The following is a 27,906-nucleotide window of genomic DNA, read 5'->3' as shown; positions in this document are numbered from 1 at the left end:
TAGAATTAAAATAAACATGAAAAGGAAATTCCCCGTATTCATTGGACCCTCTTTCTCTCTCGCATGTGCTTTGCTATCTTCAGCGTCTCAGGTTCTTTCTTTCCTTTCCTTTTCTTGATCTGATTTCACAATTTTCTTTTATTTCGTTTTAAAATTGATATATATTTTTTAATGCAGATAAGAGGATATATTATTTTATATTTTTGAATTGGGTTTTTTGCGCGTGGTTTTTGAGGATCAATGGCTGCACCACCAGCTAGAGCTCGTGCTGATTATGATTACCTCATTAAGCTTCTTTTAATTGGTGATAGTGGTAAGTTTTTTTTTAATCCTTTTTTTTGTTGAAGTAATGATTTTTATTGTTATAACTGGAAAACAAAACATGGGTGCTCAGAAATTTTTGAAATCTGTTGTTAGTTTTCGATGGGTATTTAGAATTTTTATTGTTAAATAGACTAGATACTATACGTTTCTTGGTTTGAGATCAGATTGCTTTGATTTTTGTTTTTGAGCTTTTCTTTGGTTTCTAAGAACTGGGTTGTATTCTAACTTTGATTTAGACTACATTTTCACTATACATTAGATATGGTGAGTTTGGATTGGAATAACATGGAGGAGACTTTGTTTGATTGTAACATAGAAAACTATCAAATTCTGGGTTAGTAGGGTCCTTTTTATTATTTATTTTTGCCTTCTGATCAGTGGGTAGGGGATTTTTTATGAGTAATTCATTTATGCTTCTCACTAGCCATGGCCCATGTTATGTGTAAATAGTGTTTGATCATATGGGCTGTTTTAGGATTCTATAGTAAATGTTTAGTTTGCAAGTCTTCTGCACTTCGCAGAAATGGGAATTAGCTGGCTTGAATTGATAGACTCGATTCATGAGTTTTGGTATGGTAAAAGTCAGGGGCAGGCTTCGTTGATTTCTTAATCATAGTGTCTGTGATATAGAACCTTGATGCTGAGACTTGCTTATGGTTATTTGTTGTGAACTTGTGCTTTAACATATGAAATTGGCGTAGTTGTAAATGGGCTGCATTGTTGAACGCGAGGTGTCAGTGAGCTATGCTCATTTGTGTCTCTCGTTAGTTCACTGAACACCTAGGCGAAATGGTGTATGCTAACATGTAAACTCGCAATGTGGTAGATAGTAGGCTTTCTTGTTTGAATCTGCACCTTACACCTTACACTGATGAAATTGATTATTTCTGTTCATGCATTAAAAGCTACTTTTTAATATGAATTTCGTCAAAAACAAAATTTTATTTAGTTTAAAGGTGAATTCTTAGAGTTTCCTCTGGATTTCATTTTCATGCATCATTTATCAATTCCAGCATGGTAGGCAAATAATATGCTATGTTTTTTGTCTTCAAGCTTCGGTATTTTCCTGAATGTGACTTTCTAATGTTTATGCAGGTGTGGGAAAAAGTTGTCTTCTTTTACGATTTTCTGATGCTCCTTTACCACTAGTTTCATAACGACCATTGGGTTTGTCTCCCTGGCAACTCTTGAAAATTATATGCTAAAATTATTTCACGATTTGAGAAGCGTGAATGCAGAGAGGAGCACTTTAACCATGTAGCATTAATACCCCCTCCCTCGATGGAAAAAGGATCAGGACCTTTGCCCCCTTTAGTATTTACCCATCCTCTTGTCATGATTTTTTTAATATATCTATTATAATTGAGAATTTTTATATCTTAATGCATTTTAATCTTGTCTTTTATCCATTTTTTCTTTCTAATATATCATAATTATAGGTCCTATTTTATACACCTAATACTTTTAATTTTTAAGTTTCTGTTCTCAAAGAATGTAATTTGAGAGAAAATCTTTAGATAAAAGACATGCTCTGATTGTAAATTTGGATTTGGATTTCATTTATTATATAAACGGTAAAAAAAATCCATATATTATGGATAAAAATTGAGATTCAATCTAATATATACCAATAATGTATAAACACATGAATTTATGAAATTCAAACATATTTTAAGGATTTCAAATCCATTACTAAACATGTCTCTAGCAAATCCATAGACTCAAAAAATTATCATAAATATTATATTTTTAAATAATTTGTAACGCCCTAATTTTCAGGAATTCTGTGAATGTTGGCAAAATTTCATGCTTTGATTTTGTCATTTGTGAGTGAAATTATGAAATAGGACCTATGTGAAAATGTTTGAAAATGCTATAGGCTAAATTGAAATGGCCAAATAAATAGGAGTGCAAAATAGGAGGATTTGCATGACAAACCTCCCATTTTACATGAAGTGGCTAGCCATCATGTTGTTGTAGACAATATGAGCACTTGATATCCATAATTCATGGTACAAATTGATAACGGGTTAGGTAAATGTTCCATGATAATGGATTAGGTAAATATTCCATGATAATGGGTTAGGTAAATGTTCCATGATAATGGTTTAGGTAAATGTTTCATGATGGGCATTTCATGTCTTTTGTATTAAAGAATTAAATGGATGAAATATGAAATTTTATTAAAAGAAAAAGGGGTGAAAAGAACAAAGTTTTGTCCATCTTTGTTCATCATAGCCTAAAGTTAGAGAAGAGAAAGGAGAGGAGAAAGCTCTTGAATGTTCGGTCACTTGGGGAAGAAAATTGAAGGTAAATTCATGGTAGTTTGCTTCTATCTTGATGTTCATGAGTTCTTCTTGATTCTACCTTAACTCTTGAAGCATATTTTGGTTTTTAGTTGTGTTGTGAGCATTTAGTCATGAATTAAAATGTAGGAAATGGTTGTTGTTTCATGTTCTTTTGATGAAAAATGGAAGATAGGTGAAGTTGAGCCAAACAAATGAGCATGCATGTGCCTTAGATGTTAAAGGGAAAAATCAGCTAACATGTTGTGCTTTAAAATGATGAAATGGAGATTATACTTAAGTAAAATCATAGATATGTGATGATTGATTGGTGATATACATGTTTAAATAACAAGCATGCAAGTTAGGTGTGAAAGAGTGATTTGGTAATAAATCTGCTTGGGACAGCAGCAGTAACGTGACTTTGGAAAATCACCATAAATTGTGAGAGATGAGTTAGAAGCTGCATAAATTATGTAATTAAAGCTTAATGAGTCTAGTTTCAAATGGAATAAACGAGAACATATTTTAAATTCTGTACAATGAGAAATTTGATTCGTAATGAAGAGTGGTCAGATTAGTCAAACAGTGAAACATGGGAAACTTTAAGAAAAATCTGGTATTGATTGGCCATACCAAAATTCTAAAAATTTAATGGATAAAGATATATGAGTCTATTTTCAGGGAAAATTAACGACACTTGATTTGGAGTTTCGTAGCTCCAGTTATAAATAATTTAGTGACTGTTGCTCAGGAAGACAGCTTGCAGTGAAATTATGATTATGTGGTAAACATTGACAAAAATTTGTTAATGAGTTGCTTATTGATTTCTTATAAGCTTACTATGATCTGTAGGTGTGGTTGGCGAATATTGTAAGGGGTTAATCGTAGTTTGTATTTGAATAGTTAGATTAACGTGTTAGTAATCCAATTGTAGGCGGTTCGTGTGTGGATCTCGTCAGCATATCATCGCAAACAGGTGTGTAACTGACACCCTCTCATAGACTAGATTGGCAAAAGCCGAAAAGCCGAAATGCCGAAAAGTTAGTATTTTGGGAATTTGCGAGTGTGTGAATGCTCGTAAGATAGTTGGGTTTGTATATTTGGTAATCTAAAGTAATAAACTGCAGTACGCGCGATTTCGTACATTTTGATAATTTGGGCTTAATGGGCCAAAGATCGGGTTCATGGGCCAACGGGCCCAATTCGGTAAGTATGTGCGGTAAGTGTTCTGATAGTACGTAAATAGTTAGGATATGCATGAAAACCATAAAAGTAGCTAAATTACTATAATACCCCTATGTATGAAAAATTACTGTTATACCCCTAGGTGCAAAATTACCGTTATACCCCTAGGGTTAATTTTGACTGAAAAGCATGACGATCTGATTCTGTATGATGTATGCCATGATTATATATCTGTTGCATTGGGACATTGTTATATTATGGAGGAAGCGTTCTGGTGGCTATGCCACAAATATCTGATCTGGTGGCTCTGCCACATATATCTATTCGGTGGCTCGCCACGATTATTCATATCTGGTGACTCTGTCACATTATTCTGCTCAGCAGCCATGCTGCAAATTACGTGGTGTGTAGCGGTTGGGTGGGTCGAGTTGTCTCCCCCACGGTGTAAGGTTGGTACGGGTGTATACGGTTGGATATGGTTGGGTTTCGCATAAACATGTAATATCATTACGTTACATTATGGGCCTATAGGCTTTATTCAATTCGCTCAGGCTAAGACCAACTTATTCATTTACGTGGGTTGAGCTGATTTAGACTATAGTTGGGTTATTTTACACTGAGTTTCCCCAAACTCATCCCTTTTATTTTCATCCACGCAGTAATCCCCAACCATAGTGGGCTTGGAGTCATGAGGGAATTGAGTGGCCACCCTTTACGAAAGTTTGATTTTCTTCCGTGAACTGGACATCCTTTTAATTACGTTTGAGGTTTTGGGCTTTTAAATGTAATAAGGCCGCTTATTTATTTTTGATGGTTTTAATATGTATTACTAAGATAGGTAATACTTATTTTAACTATTGAAATTGGATAGCTTTAGGTAGCGTTTTCAAAAACAACAGTTGATTTCAAAATAACACGACAACAAGCAAAGCTTCCAATGAAAGTATTTTCCAAAATTAATCACTTTTCCTAAAAATGACTTAATCAAATCGGTTTCCTAGAAATATCCATGACGTTAAGGTGTGGCAATGGCAAGTATGCATGTCTAGGATTGGATCTGAAGGAGCTTGGTACTTAGCGATCCAATGGACTCACCACCTCTTTTCCGGTTTCCTACCGGTGCATGACTTCCATTCACTTTAACCCTTAATGAATTAATCTTTTGAACATCAAGTACGATTTTCGGACTTAGAATGGATTTTTTTAACGTTTTGATGTGGCATGCGGATCCGCCATAACTTCGGGCGGGTTTGAGTGCTACAATATATATATATGCATAAATGATTAAATGTTATAATATAATGTAATACTATATCTTTTATTATAATCTATATTATAATAATAGTTATATATAATAGTAGTATATTATATATTATTGTTTATTATTATACTAGTTGAAATATGCTCTAAGTCCCTATACTTTCCATACATTTAAAAGTTAACCCTCTTACTATATTATATAATGTTGTATCATAACATATAATATGTTAATAGTTTATATATATGCATCGATGATTAAACATTATAATATCATGTAATGTTATATCTTTTATTATAATCTATATTATAATAATTGTTATATATGTATTAATAGTTTTGATAATAGTAATACATTATAATATATTATTTTATGTATTACTTATATACTAATTTAGTAAATTGGCTTAAGGTCAAGTTAGTTAATCAATTTTGGTTTTGATAATAGTTATATAATATATTATTATGTTAACATTAAATTTTAATTTTTATACACTTAATAATTATTAAATTTATATATTTATTATACATATATAATTATAGTATTAAAAATATTTTATATTAAATTAATATTTTAAAATTTTATTTCATTTTATAATTTAACATAAAATTATTATTAATTACTTTTCTATTAATAAAATTTTAATATAAATATGCAATGTTTATGGATACATTTAAAAAAAGAATTATAATTTATTTGTATTTTAAATAATATCATAAAATTATATTAATTATTAATATCTATTATGGTTGTTCGTTATAAAATTTATTTTTTTAGGTTTTGAGCCATATTGATATTGGGCTCAGGCCATATTGGTATTGGGCTCGGGTTCTATCATGCTTGGATCTATTATGAGCTCGAACTCGAATCGTTATGGATTGGGATCAACACGAATGAACTTTCAAACTGGAACTTATTTTGCTAACTCTAAAATTAATCAAGGGAGTTAAATAATGCGATAAGAAATGAAGAAAATTTGAGCATTTTTACTTAACTGACAAAAGACAAAAGCAATACAAAATTAAAAAAAAAAATTGCTCTTATATTTTGTTTTTCATATTTTTTTCTTGTTACTTTACTTTTAACAATCACAAAATAGGCGTAAACAAAATCATATTATAGTTTTGGACAAGTTATACCTATTGTGACGTATAAAGAAAAGTTTATTCCTATAAAAGGATACATAACATGTTACTAATAGTTTACTTAAAATTGTTTAGTACAAACATAAACTTGAAGATTGAGTAAAGTAAAATTCTTTTCTTAAAAGTAAAATTCTAAAAAAAATAAAATAAAGTAAAGTTTCTTTATAGTAATCTGAAAAAAAAAAAAGAAACATGGGTTAGAAGTTTCTTTCAAAAATAATTTATAGTTTAAATCTAAGGATTAAGAAAATTTTGAAGTATATATATGGGCTTCTAGTTTTGCAAAGTAAAATCATCAACAACTATCACACCTACAAACTTACATAAAAAGAAAGGAGAGAGAGATGGAAGTTCTTTCACATTTTAGCCATGTTCATCCTCTGGTTTTCAATGATAGGAGTAGCCATGAAAGTGAGGAGGTTTATTGTTGTGCATGTAGGGAGTTGGTGTCAGGTCCAAGGTTTAGTTGCGTGGACTGTGGGTTTCATCTTGACAAGAACTGTGCTGAGGCACCTGTCGAGATGAACCATCCCTTTCATCGCAAACATAACCTTAAGCTTATGACAAGCTCTCCATATGTTGAAGGTAACCCTATTTGTGGTTTCTGCAATAACATATGTGAGAAGTTGGTTTATCATTGTTCTTGTAATTTAGTCTTTCACATCAAATGTGCTTTTCTATCATACAAATTTCTTGTGAAAAATTTTAGAGAGCTTGCTCATCAAGACAAACCCATCTCTTCTGAATGTCATTCTCAAGAACTCAAGAGAGTTCAATGTTTTGCATGTCAAAAGTCCATACTAGAGTCTGATTACATTTCTCATGATTCTGGATTTTACCTGCATAAGAAATGCTTTGAGTTGCCTCTAGAAATTAGTCACTCTTCCCACCGTTACCATTCTCTTTTCTTGCAATTTAACTGTGACCATCTCCCTTGCCAAATATGCCAAGAAACCCAACATCAAGGATTGGTTTATTGTTGTTCAACTTGCATGTTTGTCCTTCATATTGAATGTGTTTCACCACCATCCATTATTGAGGATCCAATTACTCATGAACACCCATTCACTAGGTGTTTAAGAGAATTGTCATTCAATTGTGATGTATGTGGCACTTTAGGAAACTATGTTTCTTATAATTGCTCAACATGTAGCCTAATGGTCCATAAGAAATGCATTTCATTGCCACGCTTCATCAAAAGCATATGGCACGACCATCCTATTTCTCATAAATACTTTGTGGTAGACAATGAGTGTACAACACATGATTGTCTAATTTGTCACGAGGAGGTGAACATGGCTTGTGGGAGTTACAATTGCTTTGAGTGCAAGTTCATTATCCATGTGAATTGTGCATTACAGGATGCTCAGTGGTATTACAAAATAGAGTCAAAAGATGATTTTGATAAGCTGCTTAATGCAGTGTTGGAAGTGGGTACTATGAATCCAAGCTATTCTGTTTGTAAAATGATCAAAGTTGGAGAAAAAATGATAAATATAGAGATAGAACATTTTAGCCATCAACATAATTTAGTATTAAGTGATGAAGTGAAGGAACGAAGGTATTGTGATGGCTGCAGTCAACTTATCTTGACTTCCTTTTATGGTTGTTTAGAATGTGATTTCCTTCTCCACAAATCTTGTGCTGAGTTACCTAAGAAGAAGCAAATTTGGGGTCGTTTTCACCAAGATCCCTTTGTCCTTACTCCAAGTTGCATTTTTATATGCTTAATTTGTGGTTACCTAAGTAGTGGTTTTGCCTATAAATGTGAGGTTTATTTGTGCCAAGAACATATATGTGTTCGATGTGTTGAAATTCCTCTGTCTTACATGGGCGGAGGGCATGAACACCTTCTTCTCTTGTACCACACGTATTTTGGGCAGTGCTGTAATGCTTGTGGTAGCAGTACTGGTGATGATGCAGTATATAGATGCAAGGCTTGCAATTTTATTGTGCATGGTAGATGTGCCTATTTACTACCAAAAACAACTTGGCACAAATCAGACAGACATTGTTTGATCCTCACATACCATGAAGATAATGATTATTCACAATATCATTATTGTGATTATTAGAATATATCCCATACCTTGCCCATACATTTCCCATACCTACCCATACCTTGGAAAGGTCAAAGTTATGGGCACCAAATATTTATTTAGTGTTGGGCATGGGATAATAGCAATTTTTGGTCCCTAAGTGAATAGGGAATTTGCAAGGTGGCCCTTAAACCTCAACTATAAATAGGCCAACCATTGCTCATTCTCATCATCCCACATTTGCCATTCTCTACTTAAGGCATTGTTCTCTCTCCCTATTTGTAAAGTTTCACTTGTATTTTGGAGTGAAATATAGTTGGTAGTGCCCGAGGACGTAGGCAAGATTTGCCGAACCTCGTTAAAATTCTGGTGTTCTTTACTATTTATTGTTCATATTTTGTGAATGTGATTGTAGTGATTTATTGTGCTATTAAATTACGATAGAGGGATATTCTGGCTAGGAAAGACTTGGTACTTAAGTGATCCTCGTGATCCACCTCTCTTTCCTGGGAATTGAACTTAGTGTGATTTTTTAGTACAATAATTTTACTCTTTCACACGCTTCCGCACAACAATTGGTATCAGAGCTAGATTCGTACTTGGGGAATACGACCGTTTACTACACTATTCACGTATACGGTACTGTTCACATATACAGTAGCTGGGATTGAGGAGAAAAAATGGCAGCAGCATCGTCATCAGCAAGGACTACTGTGACAAATGCAAAATTTGAAGTAGAGAAATTTGACGGTACCAATAATTTTGGTATGTGGCAATGTGAAATCCTGGATGTCTTATGTCAGCAAGAGCTAGATATAGCCCTTGAAGAAAAACCTGACAAGATGGATGACAAGGTGGGCCAAGATCAATAGACAAAGTGTGGTACAATCCGCCTATGTTTGGCCAAAGAGCGAAGTACTCTGTCATGAGGGAGACATCGTGAAGAAGTTATGGGATACACTGGAAGAAAAGTTTCTAACGAAAAGTCTTGAAAATAGGCTTTATATGAAAAAGAAACTTTATCGATTCACGTATGCACCGGTATGTCGATGAATGACCATGTGAACTCATTCAATAAAATTTTAGCAGACTTGATAAATTTGGATGAGAAATTTGAAGATGAAGACAAGGCATTATTGTTGTTGAATTCCTTCCGATGAATATGATCATCTTACCACCACATTGCTTCATGGGAAGGACACGATCACATTTGATGCGATCAGTAGTCGTTGTATAGATCTCGAGACTCGAAAGAAAGATAAAAGAGATCACGAGATACAAGCTGCAGAAGTCTTAACGAAGAAGAGGTCGTTCACACAATGAAGAATCTGGTAGAAGGGAAAAGTCCAAAGGGAGACCCGCCAAAGATGAATGTGCCTTTTGCCGTGAAAAAAGGCATTGGAAAAAGAATTGTCCTAAGCTACAAAAGGGCAAGGCTATTTCTAATGCATATGTAGCGGAGCATGATGAGGAGTCAGACTTTAGTTTGGTTGGCATGGCAATGGCATGTCAAACGGATGAGTGGATTTTGGATTCAGGATGTACTTACCATATGTGTCCTAATAAGGACTAGTTTTCTAGTCTTAAAGAGCTAGAAGGTGGAATTGTTCTTATGGGCAATGATAGTGCTTGTAAGACAATGGGAGTGGGTACAGTCCAATTGAAGAATTACGACGGCTCAATCCAAGTCTTGACAGATGTTCGCTATGTACCTAGCCTGAAGAAAAATCTCATCTCATTAGGGGCCCTAGAATCTAAAGGGCTCACAATCACTTTGAGAGATGGATTACTAAAGGTAGTAGCTGGGCAATTGACGGTGATGAAAGGCACAAGAAGAAATAACTTGTACTTTTTAAATGGAAGTACAGTTATTGGATCAACATCAACAGTTTCTACAAAAGATGTAGATTCAGAGGCTACCAGATTATGGCATATGCGATTGGGACATCTTTGGTGAAAAAGCGTTGCAGACATTGGCGAAGCAAGGCTTGTTGAAAGGTGCAAATTCTTGCAAAATGGAATTCTGTGAACATTGTGTTCTGGGCAAGCAGAAGAGGGTAAAATTTGGTCCAGCAATTCACAATACAAAAGGAATTCTGGACTACGTTCACGATGATGTGTGGGACCTACCAAAGTGGCTTCTTTGGGAGGTATGCACTATTTTGTTACTTTTGTTGATGATTATTCAAGAAAAGTATGGGTGTATCTAATGGAAAGAAAAATGAAGTTTTGGATGCATTTACGAAATGGAAGAAGATGGTGGAGACTCGATCGGTCGAAAGGTCAAACGACTTGATCGGATAATGGTACCGAGTACAAAACGATCCATTTCTACAAGTATGCCAAGATGAGGGCATTGTACGACACTTCACCGTTCGGGATACACCACAGCAGAATGGGGTGGCAGACGCATGAATCGAACTATCCGAGAAAGTTCGATGTATGTTGTCCAATCTTTGGATTGGGCAAGGAATTTTGGTGAGGCGATTACATATGCGTGCCATCTAATTAACCGCTTGCCATCACCGCAATAAATGGAAAAACTCCTATGGAGACGTGGTAGTAAATCACTATCGATTATGATTCTTTACATGTATTTGGTTCCACTGCATATTATCATGTAAAAGAATCAAAGTTAGACCCAAGAGCAAAGAAAGCATTATTCTTGGGTATAACTGATGGAGTAAAAGGATACCGTCTCTGGTGTCCTGATACAAGGAAGATTGTTTTCAGTAGAGATGTGACTTTTGATGAATCAACCATGTTAAAGTACAAGGATTCACAAAAGAAAGACAAAACCAGTAGTACTTTGCAGCAGGTGGAGCTTGAAAAGGTTAACGATGATCCAGCTAATATTGGAGGGACAAATGATGAAGAGGTTCCTACCCAAGAACCTCTACAGCAACAAGATTCAATTGCATATAGGAGGCCAAGAAGAGAGATTCGTAAGCCTGCTCGCTTTGATGATATAGTGGCCTATGCACTTCCAATTGCAGATGATGATGTTCCTTCTACTTACACAGAAGCAATAAGTAACCCTAATGGTGTAAAATGGAAGCAAGAAATGAATGAAGAAATCCAGTCTCTTCATAAAAATAGGACTTGGGAGTTGGTGACACTGCCCAAGGGAAAGAAGGCAATTGGATGCAAATGGGTATATGCAAAGAAGGAAGGATTTCCTGGTAAAAATGAAATTCGATACAAGGCTAGATTGGTAGCAAAGGGTTACGCTCAGAAAGAAGGAATAGACTACAATGAAGTGTTTTCTCCTGTTGTGAAGCATTCGTCTATTCGGATTTTGCTAGCCTTGGTTGCGCAATATGATCTTGAACTAGTTCAACGATGTGAAGACCGCATTTTACACGGTGATTTGGAAGAAGAAATCTATATGACTCAGCCAGATGGATTCAAGGTTGCTGGAAAAGAAAATTGGGTTTGCAAACTGACAAAGTCGCTTTATGGATTGAAGCAATCTCCGAGGCAGTGGTACAAGCGATTTGATCAGTTCATGAAAGGGCAGAGGTACACAAGAAGCAAATTTGATCATTGTGTATATTTTCAGAAGCTACAAGATGGAACTTTCATATACTTACTCTTATATGTTGATGATATGCTAATAGCATCTAAGAGCAGAGTTGAGATTGAAAGATTGAAGGCTCAACTCAATCTCGAGTTTGAGATGAAAGATCTAGGAGAAGCTAAAAGGATTCTCGGCATGGAAATATGGAGAGATAGAGCTCATGATAGAGTTAGCTTGACTCAGAAGCAGTATTTGAAAAAGGTACTACAGCAGTTTGGCATGAACGAGCATACAAAACCTGTAAGTACCCCGTTGGCTTCTCATTTCAAGCTTTCTGCACAACTATCTCCTTCGACGAATACGGAACGAGAATACATGTTACAAGTTCCGTATTCTAATGCAGTGGGTAGCTTAATGTATGCAATGGTGTGTACAAGACCCGACATTTCACAGGCAGTTAGTATAGTGAGCAGGTACATGCATAATCCTGGAAAAAGACATTGGCAAGCTGTGAAATGGATTCTACGGTATATTCAGAAGACCGTAGATGTTGGATTACTATTCAAGCAGGATAATACACTTGGTAAAGGTGTTATTGGGTACGTTGATTCTGACTATGCCGGTGATTTGGACAAGCGAAGATCAACCACCGGTTATGTGTTTACACTTGCTGGAGGACCAATAAGTTGGAAGTCTACATTACGATCTGATTGCGTTGTCAACCACAGAAGCCGAGTACATGGCTGTAACAGAGGCTGTAAAGGAGGCTATTTGGTTACAAGGTATGGCTAAAACCTTGGGGTTGGTTCAGGAGCATATTAACGTGTATTGTGATAGTCAAAGTGCTATTCATTTAGCAAAGAATCAAGTCTATCATGCACGTACAAAGCATATCGACGTACGATTCCATTTTGTGCGGGAAATTATTGAAGAGGGGAAAATTTGTCTTCAGAAGATCAAGACTGCAGATAATCCCGCAGATATGATGACCAAGGTGGTAACAGCAACCAAGTTCGAACATTGTTTGAACTTGATCAATATCCTGCAAGTTTAACAGTTGAAGAAGGCACTATCAAGTATTGTTGTCAAAGGCAGAAAGAATTGTGTGAAGATAAGATTATCCTAATCAAATCTTCATGGTGGAGATTATTAGAATATATCCCATACCTTGCCCATACCTTTCCCATACCTACCCATACCTTGGAAAGGTCAAAGTTATGGGCACCAAATATTTATTTAGTGTTGGGCATGGGATAATAGCAATTTTTGGTCCCTAAGTGAATAGGGAATTTGCAAGGTGGCCCTTAAACCTCAACTATAAATAGGCCAACCATTGCTCATTCTCATCATCCCACATTTGCCATTCTCTACTTAAGGCATTGTTCTCTCTCCTATTTGTAAAGTTTCACTTGTATTTTGGAGTGAAATATAGTTGGTAGTGCCCGAGGGCGTAGGCAAGATTTGCGAACCTCGTTAAAATTTCGTGTTCTTTACTATTTATTGTTCATATTTTGTGAATGTGATTGTAGTGATTTATTGTGCTATTAAATTACAATAGAGGGATATTCTGGCTAGGAAAGACTTGGTACTTAAGTGTTCCTCGTGATCCACCTCTCTTTCCTGGGAATTGAACTTAGTGTGATTTTTTAGTACAATAATTTTACTCTTTCACACGCTTCCGCACAACAGTGATATTTGCGAAAATGAAAGAAATCCCAATACTTGGTTTTACCATTGTCCAATTTGTGATAACTCAGCACACTTTTCTTGTGTTTCGAGAGATGATGATCTATTTCTCAAGCGTGGGATCAAAATCAAAGAAAGTGATCATCCACACACTTTCATGTTTGTGGAGAAGGTTTATGATTATCCTGAATGTCACAAATGTGGTCATCATTGCATGGATTTGGCTCTTGAGTGTTTGGATGTAGAATGCAAATACATTATCCACTGGAAATGCAACACAAGCTTCCAATTGCTTTAGAATGGCATAATAAATAATGTTGCTTTGACAGTCAATTGATGCAGAGATTGCTGATAATCACAGCAAAAAATAGTCAGTCGTTTAGTTTTTTTCATCGTCTTCTTTGTAAATATATATGATTTCCTTGTTTTAAGTCATAATTTAATAATGTACAAAATGTTTGCATAATAAAATTTACTTTGTACAGCTTTAATGCAATCTCAATTATATGATTTATAAGTTTTTTTATTTAATTTTTTGGTACAAAAGAGGATGAGTTATATAAAATAATTATAAAGATAATTGGAGAAATGAGAATATTAAAGATGCAGTTGAAAATCAGAATATAAATTATAAAATGAAGAAAAATATAAAAAAAAATTAAAGACAGGTGGAGGCTAACCACTAAGTTGGATATATTAATCTCAAAATGAAATTTCTTTTAAATATAAAAATAGAAAATATAAGATAAAGCCATTTTCAAATCCAGATTGCTTTTCGTATAATTCTTTTAAAAAAAGTTTTAATTAAATGCTTAATTCAAGACCTAAGCACACGTAAGGTTTTATAAAGAATGGGCGTAAATAAATAAAAAAAATCATTTGAAGCAATAAAAAGCAGCTTTAATCATTACAAATTAATTCAACAGAATAAAACTCAAATACCATAGCTGGGAAAAAAAATTATTTAATAGTTACACAGAAATGAAATCTATTATCAAATTCTTTAAAAACTTTCTTTTGCATGTTGATTTTAGCTTCAATAGTTACACAGAATGATTTCAGCTTCCAGGTTTGTTAACGGTAGAAGTTTATTTGGAAAAGAAGCAGAAGCAAGAAACAAGAAGAAGAGAATACACATAACCATTGCAACTAATATTAGAAATACCCCAATTAGGTATATAAGATTTGGGGTTTCGATTTCTTTCTACCAAAGAAGTTACATTAAACTAATCACCAACCACGATTCCGTAGCTTCTGGTGTGATGATGGCGTGCGATATTTATGGTGCAAATCATGAGCCTTGGAAGAATTTCAACAAATATTCTGTAGATTCTCTTGTTGTTGTTTGATGATTCCATCGCTGCTTTCCCCTTGTTCTGAAAGTGATTTTTGGTCCTTTTAAAGTTAATGAGTTCCTTAATCTTCTTCACGGGTTAATTCCACACTCACCGCACCATTACAGAGAAGAATAAGGACAAACCCCTCAAAATAGAGTTCCTCGAGAGAGTTCGGGTCGGATTCTAGGTTAGACCCCAGGTTCGAATCTTTTTACTATAATTGTATAATAATAAGAATCACTACTGAAAATAAAAGTTTAGGCACTTATAAATTAATTTTGTTTATATTATATATTTTATCATTATAATATCTATTATATATATTATTATATTGAGAGAGTGAAGATAAAAACTAATTTATAGATTAATAGTATAGGTATGAACTTATAGCAGGATTTGAAGTAGAGGTTAATAAAGAAGGATTAGAAACATTTTGAAAATTAATTTCCACCAATACCTCATTTCTAAGCGAAAAAAAAAGAATTGCAAAATAATTTAAGTATAAAAAATAAATCATACAACTATTTATAATTTCCAGTCATAATAATTTAGTGGTTTTTACTGCACGTGTATTTCATGAAAAGGGAAAAATTAAATAATGAAAAACAATTGCTTTTTATTTTTTTTATTGACAGTTATAATTATAGTTATAGGCATCCGAAAGGCATGAAAGAATAGCAAAGAAAATATCATATAAACCATTCTCATCTCATAAGATATACGCTTAGTTACTCATGAGTCGGATCTAAATATAATATTAATAATTTTATGTTTGTTCAAGTTCTGTTCAGCCCGGAACAAAAATATAAAATTTTACCCAAATCTGTCCATATTTGTAAAAGATTAACCTAAATCCATTTTAAACTCGCCTATATTGTTTTTAATTTTTTTAAAAAAATTATTTATATTAATTTAATTTAATATTTAATAATTTTAAATATTTTTATTTATTGAAATTTTTATATAATTATCTTAACATTATTTTAATGTTTACATTAGAGTAATATTTTATATTTAGTATAGATTTGTTTTTAAAATGTGTTATAAATATATTAAAATAACATAATATAAAGTAGTATAAAGTTAAAAACAGCTTGGGCAAGGCTCGGGTTTTAAATGTTCAAGCCCAAACTTGATCCATATTTCAAACGGGCCTAATTTTTTGCCTAAACTCATTTTTCAAGCCTAATATTTTTATCTAAACTCTTTTAAATTTCAGACGAATTTTCAGGCTTGGACAAGTAACTTGGCCCATGAGTAGGTCTATATACGCTAGTTGACAAAATTAAAATGTTACTATTATTTTTTTGCCAATAATAAAATTTTTATCTTTAGGTATTATAATTCAAATATCAAAATTTGCAGTTACTTTAGATTTGTTTTATTTAGTATAATTTCTTAAATATGTATTTATAAATGTATATTCTCATTTTTTAAATGTTAATTATTTAAGCTTAAATATTCATTGGAGATTTGAAACTTTCTCCCGATACTTACAATTTTTTATGATTTTTTCTTAACTTAATATCCTTACAGATTTTTTCTTTAATTTTTTAAGTTTAGGCGCATAGTACTACCTAAAAATATGTTATACCCTGCAAAACTTGGACATGTGTTAACACAATGAGCTACTAGGATTGATCTCTCAACTCCCCCTAGTTGGGTCCCCCTCACCCGAACATCTTCTCAAGCCGAGTCTCCCGGTCTCTCTCCACCTAGCCCTCCCCTTGCTCTCAGCAAAGGACTTAGGCCTCTTACTCCTCCTTGAGTGGGCCTTGTCCACCCACTTTCACAATAAGGCCATTCGCTCAACAAATTATCTTATTAGGCACTCGTCTTTTAGGCACAAACATATCTTTAAGTGTGAACATGTTTTAACAACGATTGGACCCCACTAAATAATAACAACTTTGTACTGCTTGGGCCCATTACGTCCGCATTTGACTACGCTGTATCAGTACGTCCATTATAACGACCTATCACATCACACTATAAGACAAAATGACTGCTATAAATACCCCCTCCCTTGATGGAAAATGGATCAGGACTTTTTCCCCCTTTAGTAGCTACCCGTCCTCTTGTCATAACTTTTTAATATATCTATTATAATTGAGAATGTTTATATCTGAATGCATTTTAATCTTGCCTTTTTATCCATTTTTTCTTTCAATATATCATAATTTTAGGTCCTATTTTATTCACCTAATACTTTTAATTTTTAAGTTCTAAATTTCTATTTTCATAGAATGTAATTTGAGAGAAAATTATTAGATAAAAAGACATGCTCTAGTTGTAAATTTAGATTTAGATTTCATTTATTATATAAACGATAAAAAATCCATATATTATGAATAAAATAATTGGTATTCAATCTAATATATCAATAACATATAAACACATGAATTTATGAAATTCAAACATATTTTAAGGATTTCAAATTCATTGCTAAACATGTCTCTAGCAAATCCATAAATTCAAAAAATTATCATAAATATTATATTCCTAAATAATTTACTACTCAATTTGCACTATTTTTAAAATTTAAATTTAAATTTTAAAATCTTAATTTCAATCCTACTTAATGAAAATCTCTTCTTTAATTTATTCAATACCATATTCTTATATTCCAACTTAGAAAAAAAGAATTTATGCCTTTCAAAAATAAAACAGCAAGAAAGGGATAAAGGAAAAGAAAAAATAAAAAAGGATTACTTGGAAAGGAAGACAATTTGAGGATTTAAACATTACTCTTACTAAAAGATAAAATAGAAAAAGCAAAAAAAAGATAATAGAAATAATAAAAAGATAAAATGTATTATTTCATTAATACTATATCACATATTATAATAATAGGGTAATATATAATATATTAATTATTATCATATATTATTATTTATTATACTAGTTGAAATATGCTCTAAGCCCTATATTTTTCTTACATTTGAAAATTATCCCTCCTACTATATTATATAATGATATATCATATCATATATTAATAGCTTATATATATATATATATACATAAATGATTAAGCGTTAAAATATAATGTAATACTATATCCTTTATTATAATCTATATTATAATAATAGTTATATATAATAGTAGTATATTATATATTATTGTTTATTATTATATTAGTTGAAATATACTCTAAATCTCTATACTTTTCATACATTTAAAAGTTAACCTTCTTACTATATTATATAATGCTATATCATAACATATAATATGTTAATAGTTTATATATATGCATCGATGATTAAACATTATAATATCATGTAATATTATATCTTTTATTATAATCCATGTTATAATAATAGTTATATATGTATTAATAGTTTTGGTAATAGTATATTAATTTATGTATTAATTATATACTAATTTAGTAAATTGGCTTAAGGTCAAGTTAGGTAATCAATTTCGATTTTGATAATAGTTATATAATATATTATTATGTTATACCATTAAATTTTAATTTTATAGATTTAAGATTAGATTTATATATTTATTATACATATATAATTTTAGTATTAAAAATATTTTATATTAAAGTAATATTTTTAAAATTTATTTCGTTTTATAATTTAACATAAAATTATTATTAATTACTTTTTCTATTAATAAAATTTTAATATAAATATGCAATATTTATGAATACATTTTAAAAAAGAATTATCATTTATTTGTATTTTAAATAATATCATAAAATTATATTAATTATTAATATTTATTATATTGTTCAGTTATAAAATCTATTTTTTTAGGTTTTGAGTTAAAGTTATCTTGGGCTCAAGCCATATTAGTATTGGGCTCGGATTCTATCAGGCTTGGATCTATTATGAGTTCGAACTTGAATCATTACAGATTCAGATCAACACGGATGAACTTTTGGGCTGGAACTTATTTTGCCAACTCTAAGATTAATTAAGGGAGTGCAATAATGAGATAAGAAGTGAACAAAATTTGAGCATTTTTACTTAACTGACAAAAGACAAAAGCATACAAAATTAAAAAAAAAAATTGCTCTTGTATTTTGTTTTTCATATATTTTTTTTCTTGTTACTTTACTTTTAACAACCACAAAATAGGCGTAAAAAGAATCATATTATAGTTTTTGACAAGTTATACCTATTTAGACATATAGAGAAAAGTTTATTCCTATAAAAAGGATACATAACAAGTTTATGATAGTTTATATTAATTATTTAGTACAAACATAAACTTAAAGATTGAATAAAGTAAAATTCTTTTCTTAAATGTAAAATTATTCCAAAAAAAGATAAAAGTAAAATTCTTTTTCTTTTCACATTTTATTCTCTTAAATGTAAAATATGATAAAATATTAATATGTCATAGTTTTATAGTGATGAAATTTATAAACTTAACTAATTATATACGCGTTGATTGAGTCTTAATTTAATTAGCATTGGTATTTTTGTCAGAGTAGAAAGATGTGGGTTTGAGTGCGATTAAGTACTTTATCCTCCTATTTAAGGGTGGGGGAGACTATGAGTAATTTTAGGTATTGTCTAGAAAAGAATAGATACAATAATAATTTATAATGAGATTAGTGTTAAAAAATTTAATAGTATGCGCTAATTAAATAAATAATTTACTTAAACATTAGATTAACATGTACATAATCCTTTAAATTGGTTTGAATTTACTTTTCATGGTGAAGACTATGTGGTGACAATGATATGCTAAGAAGTTAATAATAAATTATACCAATTGAAAACATAAATCATTTACTTGATACTTTATAGTAATCTGAAAAAAAAAAAAAGAAACATAGGTTAGAAGTTTCTTTCAAAAATAATTTATAGTTTAAATATAAGGATTAAGAAAATTTTGAAGTATATATGTGGGCTTCTGGTTTTGCAAAGTCATCAACAACTATCACACCTACAAACTTACAAAGAAAGAAAGGAGAGAGAGAGAGAGAGATGGAAGTTCTTCCTCATTTTAGCCATGTTCATCCTCTAGTTTTCAATGATGGGAGAAGCCATGAAAGTGAGGAGGTTTATTGTTGTGCATGTGGGGAGTTGGTGTCAGGTCCAAGGTTTAGTTGCATGGACTGTGGGTTTCATCTTGACAAGAACTGTGCTGAGGCACCTATTGAGATGAACCACCCCTTTCATCGCAAACATAACCTTAAGCTTATGACAAGCTCTCCATATGTTGAAGGTAACCTTATTTGTGGTTTCTGCAATAACATATGTGAGAGGTTTGTTTATCATTGTTCTTGTAATTTAGACTTTCACATCAAATGTGCTTTTCTATCATACAAATTTCTTGTGAAAAACTCTAGAGAGCTTGTTCATCAAGACAAACCCATCTCTTCTGAATGTCATTCTCAAGAACTCAAAAGAGTTCAATGTTTTGCATGTCAAAAGTCCTTACTAGAGTCTGATTACATTTCTCATGATTCTGGATTTTACCTGCATAAGAAATGCTTTGAGTTACCTCTAGAAATTAGTCACCTTTCCCACCGTTACCATTCTCTTTTCTTACAATTTAACAGTGATCATCTCCCTTGCCAAATATGCCAAGAAACCCAACATCAAGGATTGGTTTATTGTTGTTCAACTTGCAAGTTTGTCCTTCATATTGAATGTGTTTCTCCACCACCTACTATTGAGGATCTAAGTAGTCATGAACACCTATTCACAAGGTGTCTAAGAGTATTGCCATTCAATTGTGATGTGTGTGGCACTTCAGGAAATTATGTTTCTTATATTTGCTTGGCATGTAGCCTAATCATCCATAAGAAATGCATTTCCTTGCCACGCTTTATCAAAAGTGTATGGCACGACCATCCTATTTCTCATAAATACTTTGTGGTAGACAATGAGTGTACAACACATGATTGTCTAATTTGTCACGAGGAGGTGAATATAGAGTGCGGGAGTTACTATTGTTCTAAGTGCAAGCTCATTATCCACGTGAATTGTGCCCTACAGGATACTGAGTGGTATTACAAAATAGAGTCAAAAGATGATTTTGATAAGCTGCTTAATGCAATGTTGGAAGTGGGTACTATGAATCCAAGCTTTTCTGTTCGTAAAATGATCAAAGTCGGAGAAAAATTGATAAATATAGAGATAGAACATTTTAGCCATCAACATAATTTAGTATTAAGTGATGAAGTGAAGGAACGAAGGTATTGTGGTGGCTGCAGTCAACTCATCTTGACTTCCTTTTATGGTTGTTTAGAATGTGATTTCTTTCTCCACAAATCTTGTGCTGAGTTACCTAAGAAGAAGCAAATTTGGGGTCGTTTTCACCAAGATCCCTTTGTCCTCACTCCAAATTACATTTTTAGATGCTCAATTTGTGATTTCCTATGTAGTGGTTTTGCCTACAAATGTGAGGTTTATTTGTGCGAAGAACTTGTATGTGTTCGATGTGTTGAAATTCCTTTGTCTTGCATGAGTGGAGGACACGAGCACCTTCTTCTCTTTTACCTCAAGTCTTTTGAGCGGTGCTGTAATGCTTGTGGTCGCAGTACTCGTGATTCTGCAATATATAGATGCAAGGCTTGCAATTTTTATGTGCATGGTAGATGTGTCAATTTACTACCAAAAACAACTTGGCACAAATCAGACAGACATTGTTTGATCCTCACATACCATGAAGATAATGATTATTCACAATATCATTATTGTGATATTTGTGAAAATGAAAGAAATCCCAATACTTGGTTTTACCATTGTCCAATTTGTGATAACTCAGCACACTTTTCTTGTGTTTCGAGAGATGATGATCTATTTCTCAAGCGTGGGATCAAAATCAAAGAAAGTGATCATCCACACACTCTCATGTTTGTGGAGAAGGTTTATGATTATCCTAAATGTCACAAATGTGGTCATCATTGCATGGATTTGGCTCTTGAGTGTTTGGATGCAGAATGCAAATACATTATCCACTGGAAATGCAGCACAAGCTTCCAATTGCTTTAGAATGACATAATAAATAATGTTGCTTTGACAGTCAATCGATGCAGAGATTGCTGATGATCAGAGCAAAAAATTATCAGTTGTTTAGTTTTTTTCATCGTCTTCTTTGTAAATATATATAATTTCCTTATTTTATTATCATCATTTAATAATGTACAAAATGTTTGCATAATAAAATTTACTTTGTACTGATCTCAATTATATGATTTATAAATGTTATCACTAATTAATGAGTGCAATTTAATGCTATGGTGGTTCCTGAATCTCCATTTTCCAAGTTATCATTGTTTTGGTTGTGAAATTTTCTTTTTGTGTGCGCAACATTTTTTTTTCCTTCTAAGTTTATTAACATTCCATTATTTTATCTTAGAATAAAAATAATAAAAAAATCCATTTTTCAATTCCAGATGCAAATATTTGGTATTTTATTGCTTATTTTCATATAGTTCTTTTTAAAAAGTTTTAATTAAGTGTTTAATTCAAACATTTTTTAACAAAAAAGTTGGCTTAAATGAAAAGCAATAATAAAATTATTAAAATTAATTAAATTTTTAATAAATAATAATATTTAATTATCTCTCGAATTATGTTTACATTTAATTAAACTTTTGAAATATAGTTTTATGTTAAAATCTCTGATGAGTTATTAAGTGACCATGTAACTATTGATAAGGTGTTTGACTTGGGTTTTAAAAAAGTTATAATTTTTTAAAAATTATAAAAAGTCTAGATAAATTATTACTGTTAATAAAAATTACTAAAATATTATAAATTTTGTTAGGAATTATAAAAAATATAGGAAATTTATAGAAAATTATTAAAATTTTAAAAATAATAAAAATGATAGAGAAGACAAAAAATTGTAAAAAGATTAGAAAACTATTAGAAAAGAAAATTATATAAAAGTTATTAACAAATTACAACAAAAAAAATAGAAAACATGCAAGGAAATGACATCAAGAACAAAAGTTCAAGTATTTAAAGGCCCATAGGAAATTTCAAGCCCATTTATGGCCCTTTAATACACAAACATATAGGGATTGTAGGAACTAATTTCTTTTTTTTTTTTGAAAAATTATAAAATAATTTTCTGAATTTTATAAAATTGAAGTTAGGTTAGATTTCATCAAGATTTTGGGAATATATCACGAAATCTAATTCATTGAAAATTTGTAACCCTCTCTTTGTTAATGAATTATTTTTCTTCTTTGTAACCATTCTTCAATTTTTTTCTTTAAAATATTATTTGTCTAGTTTAAAATTTAAAACTATTCTATTAAATTTTTTTAATATATTTGATATAAAAACTTATTTGGTACATTATCAGTAGTGTCCAATTGACGAAAGAAAAAAAATACCTAAAAGCATATTTTATTAAATTGTTCTTATTATATATTTTATTTTAATTTTAACTAATTTAATTCTTTTAATATTTTTAATCTCAAATTTCATAAATGATCATAAATTATAAAATTCATTTTTATTACATTAAATTCCACTTAACAACAATTGAATTTTTTATTTAACAATTTAACCTAATTATAATAAATTTTTATATGTCTTAGACAATTTGGCAACTTTTATTTATGAAAATGGAAGTGAAATCAAAATTAAAAAAATATTATCTTTATATATATATACACATATCTATATTAAAACTTGCAATGTGCTTTGATAAAATACTAATAAATTTTGAATAGAATTAAAGATGACTTTTGGGAAAATTAAAATAGTAGTTTTTATTTGCATGAAATTAATTAAAATAATAAAAGCAAAAGATAAAATTATCCAAAATTTTAGAAGCTTTATTTAAGGAAAATGTGACATTGAGATTATCCACTATATTTCAATATTTTAACATTATTGATGATATGTTTTTGTAAACCAAATGCAAAAAAGTAAAAATTTATAAATAAAACGAAACATGTGGCATTATTTGAATTTTATTTGTGGAATTAAAATATTTCAACGACAATACATTAAATATTAATCATATTGATATTAAGAAAATTATTTAATTCACTAATAGTTAGAGGTGTTCATGGATGAGGTTGGTTTGGATTTGTGTTTGGGTTTGGATTAAGTTTTATATGATAATAATACGCTTTATGCTTGCAAAAGCTTGATTTAGTCCAAATATAAGTCTAAAATTTTACCTATACCTATTTATATTTGTAAATGATTAACTCAAACCCACTTTAACCAGTTATGTTATTTTTAAATTTATTTTGAAAATATTTATATCTACCCACGACTTAACAAATATTTAATGTTTACCTTATATATAGTAGTATTATATTACTATAAATTTAATAATTTTATATATTATTAATCACATAATATATAAAAATATTATAATATATTATATTATAAATCTTAAAAGATGAACCCGGGTTTAATTTTTTGTTTGGGACTATTTTCGGGCCTAATCTAATATTTGAATGTTGAAATCCAATGAGGCCAAACCTATATAAACCAGCTATTCCAACCAATTACATTGGAGGAACCGAACCGTGACTAAGTGACAATAGTATCAAAAAAAAAAAAAAAGTGAAGAAACATGAAAAGGAAATTCCCCGTATTCATTGGACTCTCTCTTTCTCTCTCGCATGTGCTTTGCTATCTTCAGCGTCTCAGGTTCTTTCTCTCGCTTCCTTTCCTTTTCTTGATCTGATTTCACAATTTTCTTTTATTTCGTTTTGAAATTGATATATATTTTTTAATGCAGATAAGAGGATATATTATTATATATTTTTGAATTGGGTTTTTTGCGCGTGGTTTTTGAGGATCAATGGCTGCACCACCAGCTAGAGCTCGTGCTGATTATGATTACCTCATCAAGCTTCTTTTAATTGGTGATAGTGGTAAGTTTTTGTTTTTATTTTTCCTTTTTTTTTTGTTGAAGTAATGATTTTTATTGTTATAATTGGAAAATAAAACATGGGTACTCAGAATTTTTTGAAATCTATTGTTAGTTTTCGATGGGTATTTAGAATTTTTATTGTCAAATAGACTAGATACTATACGTTTCTTGGTTTGAGATCAGATTGCTTTGATTTTTGTTTTTGAGCTTTTCTCTGGTTTCTAAGAACTGGGTTTTATTCTAATTTTGATTTAGACTACATTTTCACTATACATTAGATATGGTGAGTTTGGATTGGAATAACATGGAGGAGGCTTTGTTTGATTGTAACATAGAAAACTATCAAATTCTGGTTTAGTAGGGTCCTTTTTATTTTTTATTTTTGCCTTCTGATCAGTGGGTAGGGGATTTTTTGAGTAATTAATTTATGCTTCTCACTAGCCATGGCCCATGTTATGTGTAAATAGTGTTTGATCATATGGGCTGTTTTAGGATTCTATAGTAAATGTTTAGTTGGCAAGTCTTCTGCACTTCGCAGAAATGGGAATTAGCTGGCTTGAATTGATAGACTCGATTCATGAGTTTTGGTATGGTAAAAGTCAGGGGCAGGCTTCGTTGATTTTCTTAATCCTAGTGTCTGTGACATAGAACCTTGATGCTGAGACTTGCTTATGGTTATTTGTTGTGAACTTGTGCTTTAACATGTGAAATTGGCGTAGTTGTAAATGGGCTGCATTGTTGAATGCGAGGTGTCAGTGAGCTATGCTCATTTATGTCTCTGGTTAGTTCACTGAACACCTAGGCGAAATGGTGTATGCTAACATGTAAACTCGCAATGTGGTAGATAGTAGGCTTTCTTGTTTGAATCTGCACCTTACACCTTACACTGATGAAATTGATCATTTCTGTTCATGCATTAAAAGCTACTTTTTAATATGAATTTCGTCAAAAACAAAATTTTATTTAGTTTGAAGGTGAATTCTTAGAGTTTCCTCTGGATTTCGTTTTCATGCATCATTTATCAATTCCAGCATGGTAGGCAAATAATATGCTATGTTTTTTGTGTATTTTCCTGACTGTGCCTTTCTTATGTTTATGCAGGTGTGGGAAAGAGTTGTCTTCTTTTACGATTTTCTGATGGCTCCTTTACCACTAGTTTCATAACGACCATTGGGTTTGTCTCCCTGGCAACTCTTGAAAATTATATTCTAAAATTATTTCAGGATTTGAGAAGCGTGAATGCAGAGAGGAGCACTTTAACCATGTAGCATTAAAGGCCTTATTAACAGGGGAGAATTCAAGATGTTTTGCTTTGCTTGGTTTCATTCCAATAGAACTGCAACATTATAGGGATAGAGTGGAGTTTACAGTACCATAATCTCAGTTTTTTTATTTATCTCTTTTAAGCAATCCCTTGTTAATTGGTATTCGATGTGAATACTAGTATATACTCTTCCAGGGGGTGCTTTTTGAACTATTATGGCACTTCTGCTGCTTCACTCGTTTCTCTGCCTTATTTATGGTCGAGGCATCTACTCATTCGATACTAAGTTATAGAAGTTTGGTTCAAAACTTTTTTGAATATATATATTTCTCTTTTCAACTATTTTATTTTCCTTGACAGCATCGATTTTAAGATAAGAACCATTGAGCTTGATGGTAAGAGGATCAAATTACAAATCTGGGACACAGCTGGTCAAGAGCGATTCCGAACTATTACGACAGGTATCTTTAAGTCTATGCAGGTTGCATTTCTGTTTTCTTTTCATTCTAGTACGAAAAGTATATTTAAGCTTGATGCTTGACTTTGCTGATGGATTCATGCTCTTCCAGCTTACTATCGTGGAGCCATGGGGATTTTGCTGGTTTATGATGTTACTGATGAGTCATCTTTCAACAGTAATTTCTCAAATTTCTTTATTCTGTTTTTTTTTTCTTTTTTGTGAGGTTTTCCGTCATTTCTATGCCTTGTGTGTTTCAGTGGTTTAAGCAGTGAAATTAATTGTCGATCATCCTTTATCAGTGCTTTTGTTGCGATGGATGGCTTAGGATCTCCCTCAGTTGGAATGGAGTTTCTTTCAATGGTTCCTATGTCTCTTGCGAGTCTTATAAAACCTGCTTCTGTTCATGTACAGATATTAGGAATTGGATTCGCAACATTGAACAACATGCTTCTGACAATGTCAACAAGGTACTGGTTGGGAACAAGGCTGACATGGATGAGAGCAAAAGGGTTAGAATTTCCCTTCTGATTATTTATAGAAATTGCTTTTCTTGTTTATGTTCATGGGTTTAGAGTGTGTGTTCTTTGTTGTTGACTTTGGGTACTGACTTTGCTTCTTGTAATAATAAAGTGCTATGAAAAGACGAGTTGTGGCTGAATCTATATATCCTTTACACATTCACACGAGCCTGACATTTCTCTAGTAATAATTCGAAATGATCTCTTTTCCAGGCCGTGCCTACATCCAAGGGTCAAGCTCTTGCTGATGAGTACGGTATCAAGTTCTTTGAAACTGTAAGTCGAATGTTAGCTGCTGTGCAGATATTTGTATTGCAGATAATTATTTTAGGCTAAAAGATAAATAATGTATTTGCAGAGTGCAAAGACGAATTTGAATGTTGAGGAGGTTTTCTTCTCAATAGCCCGGGATATTAAACAAAGGCTCACCGAATCTGATAATAAGGCTGAGGTATTCTCTCTTCTAAAAGACTTTTAATTTTCTTTATTCACCATAAGTAACCCCGTCGATGGCAACACAAATGGGAATGTTATAAACCCTTGCAACTGCTGCTTGTTCGAAATGATGGATTCCTTGTCTTTGTTTTTCGGTTACAGCCCATGGCACTAAAAATTAATCAACAAGACTCTGCAGCAAGTGTTGATCAAGCTGCTCAAAAGTCGGGTTGCTGCGGAGGTTAAAAGGAATTAACAAAAATATGCCAGATTCTTGGTGGAAGCTTCGGCTTTTGGCAGTCCCTCAAATGTAAAATCGAATTGTGACGACATTATGGTGAATTCATGTATTTACTTTTCTGTTGATTCTTTTTTTCCAACTACCAGGCTTAGGCTTTATTCTTCTTGAACTCAAATGACCCTTTGTTTTGTATTTCAGTATTTGTCTTTATAGCTTTGAAAAAAAAAAGTATTTGCTTTATGTAAGATAATCTAAATTCAAGTTTTTTTTTTCCTCTTGAAAAGAAAATAAAAAATAAAAAAATCTGGAATTTCTTAATTCATGTTACATATATGTGTGTGCTTCATGTTGTGATGCTTCGAAATGTCTTCAGAAGTCATTAAT

The 27,906-nt window shown here is 31.7% G+C and overlaps 2 protein-coding genes across 3 annotated transcripts; both read left to right on the top strand.

The window, feature by feature from the left end:
- LOC108461282 (ras-related protein RABE1c-like) lies at nucleotides 1–27,849 on the top strand. Of its 2 annotated transcripts, none has more exons than XM_017761078.2 (9): nucleotides 1–91; nucleotides 178–313; nucleotides 25,706–25,778; nucleotides 26,229–26,329; nucleotides 26,438–26,503; nucleotides 26,740–26,837; nucleotides 27,060–27,122; nucleotides 27,205–27,297; nucleotides 27,444–27,849. In XM_017761078.2, the coding sequence occupies exons 2-9, from the start codon at nucleotides 241–243 to the stop codon at nucleotides 27,525–27,527; spliced, it is 651 nt and encodes a 216-aa protein (XP_017616567.1). In that variant the 5' UTR covers nucleotides 1–91; nucleotides 178–240; the 3' UTR covers nucleotides 27,528–27,849. The 2 variants fall into 2 exon arrangements, with proteins under 2 accessions (XP_017616567.1, XP_017616566.1); XM_017761077.2 differs by lacking the exons at nucleotides 1–91; nucleotides 178–313 and adding exons at nucleotides 24,244–24,378; nucleotides 24,470–24,605.
- LOC108461995 (uncharacterized) lies at nucleotides 19,676–21,939 on the top strand. Its single transcript, XM_017762007.2, has one exon. The coding sequence runs from the start codon at nucleotides 19,729–19,731 to the stop codon at nucleotides 21,742–21,744; it is 2,016 nt and encodes a 671-aa protein (XP_017617496.2). The 5' UTR covers nucleotides 19,676–19,728; the 3' UTR covers nucleotides 21,745–21,939.
- Nucleotides 27,850–27,906: the final 57 nt, after the last annotated feature.

Source organism: Gossypium arboreum, chromosome 10 (genome assembly GCF_025698485.1).
Source record: "Gossypium arboreum isolate Shixiya-1 chromosome 10, ASM2569848v2, whole genome shotgun sequence".
NCBI lineage: Eukaryota > Viridiplantae > Streptophyta > Magnoliopsida > Malvales > Malvaceae > Gossypium > Gossypium arboreum.
This window is presented reverse-complemented; position numbering and strand designations above follow the sequence as displayed.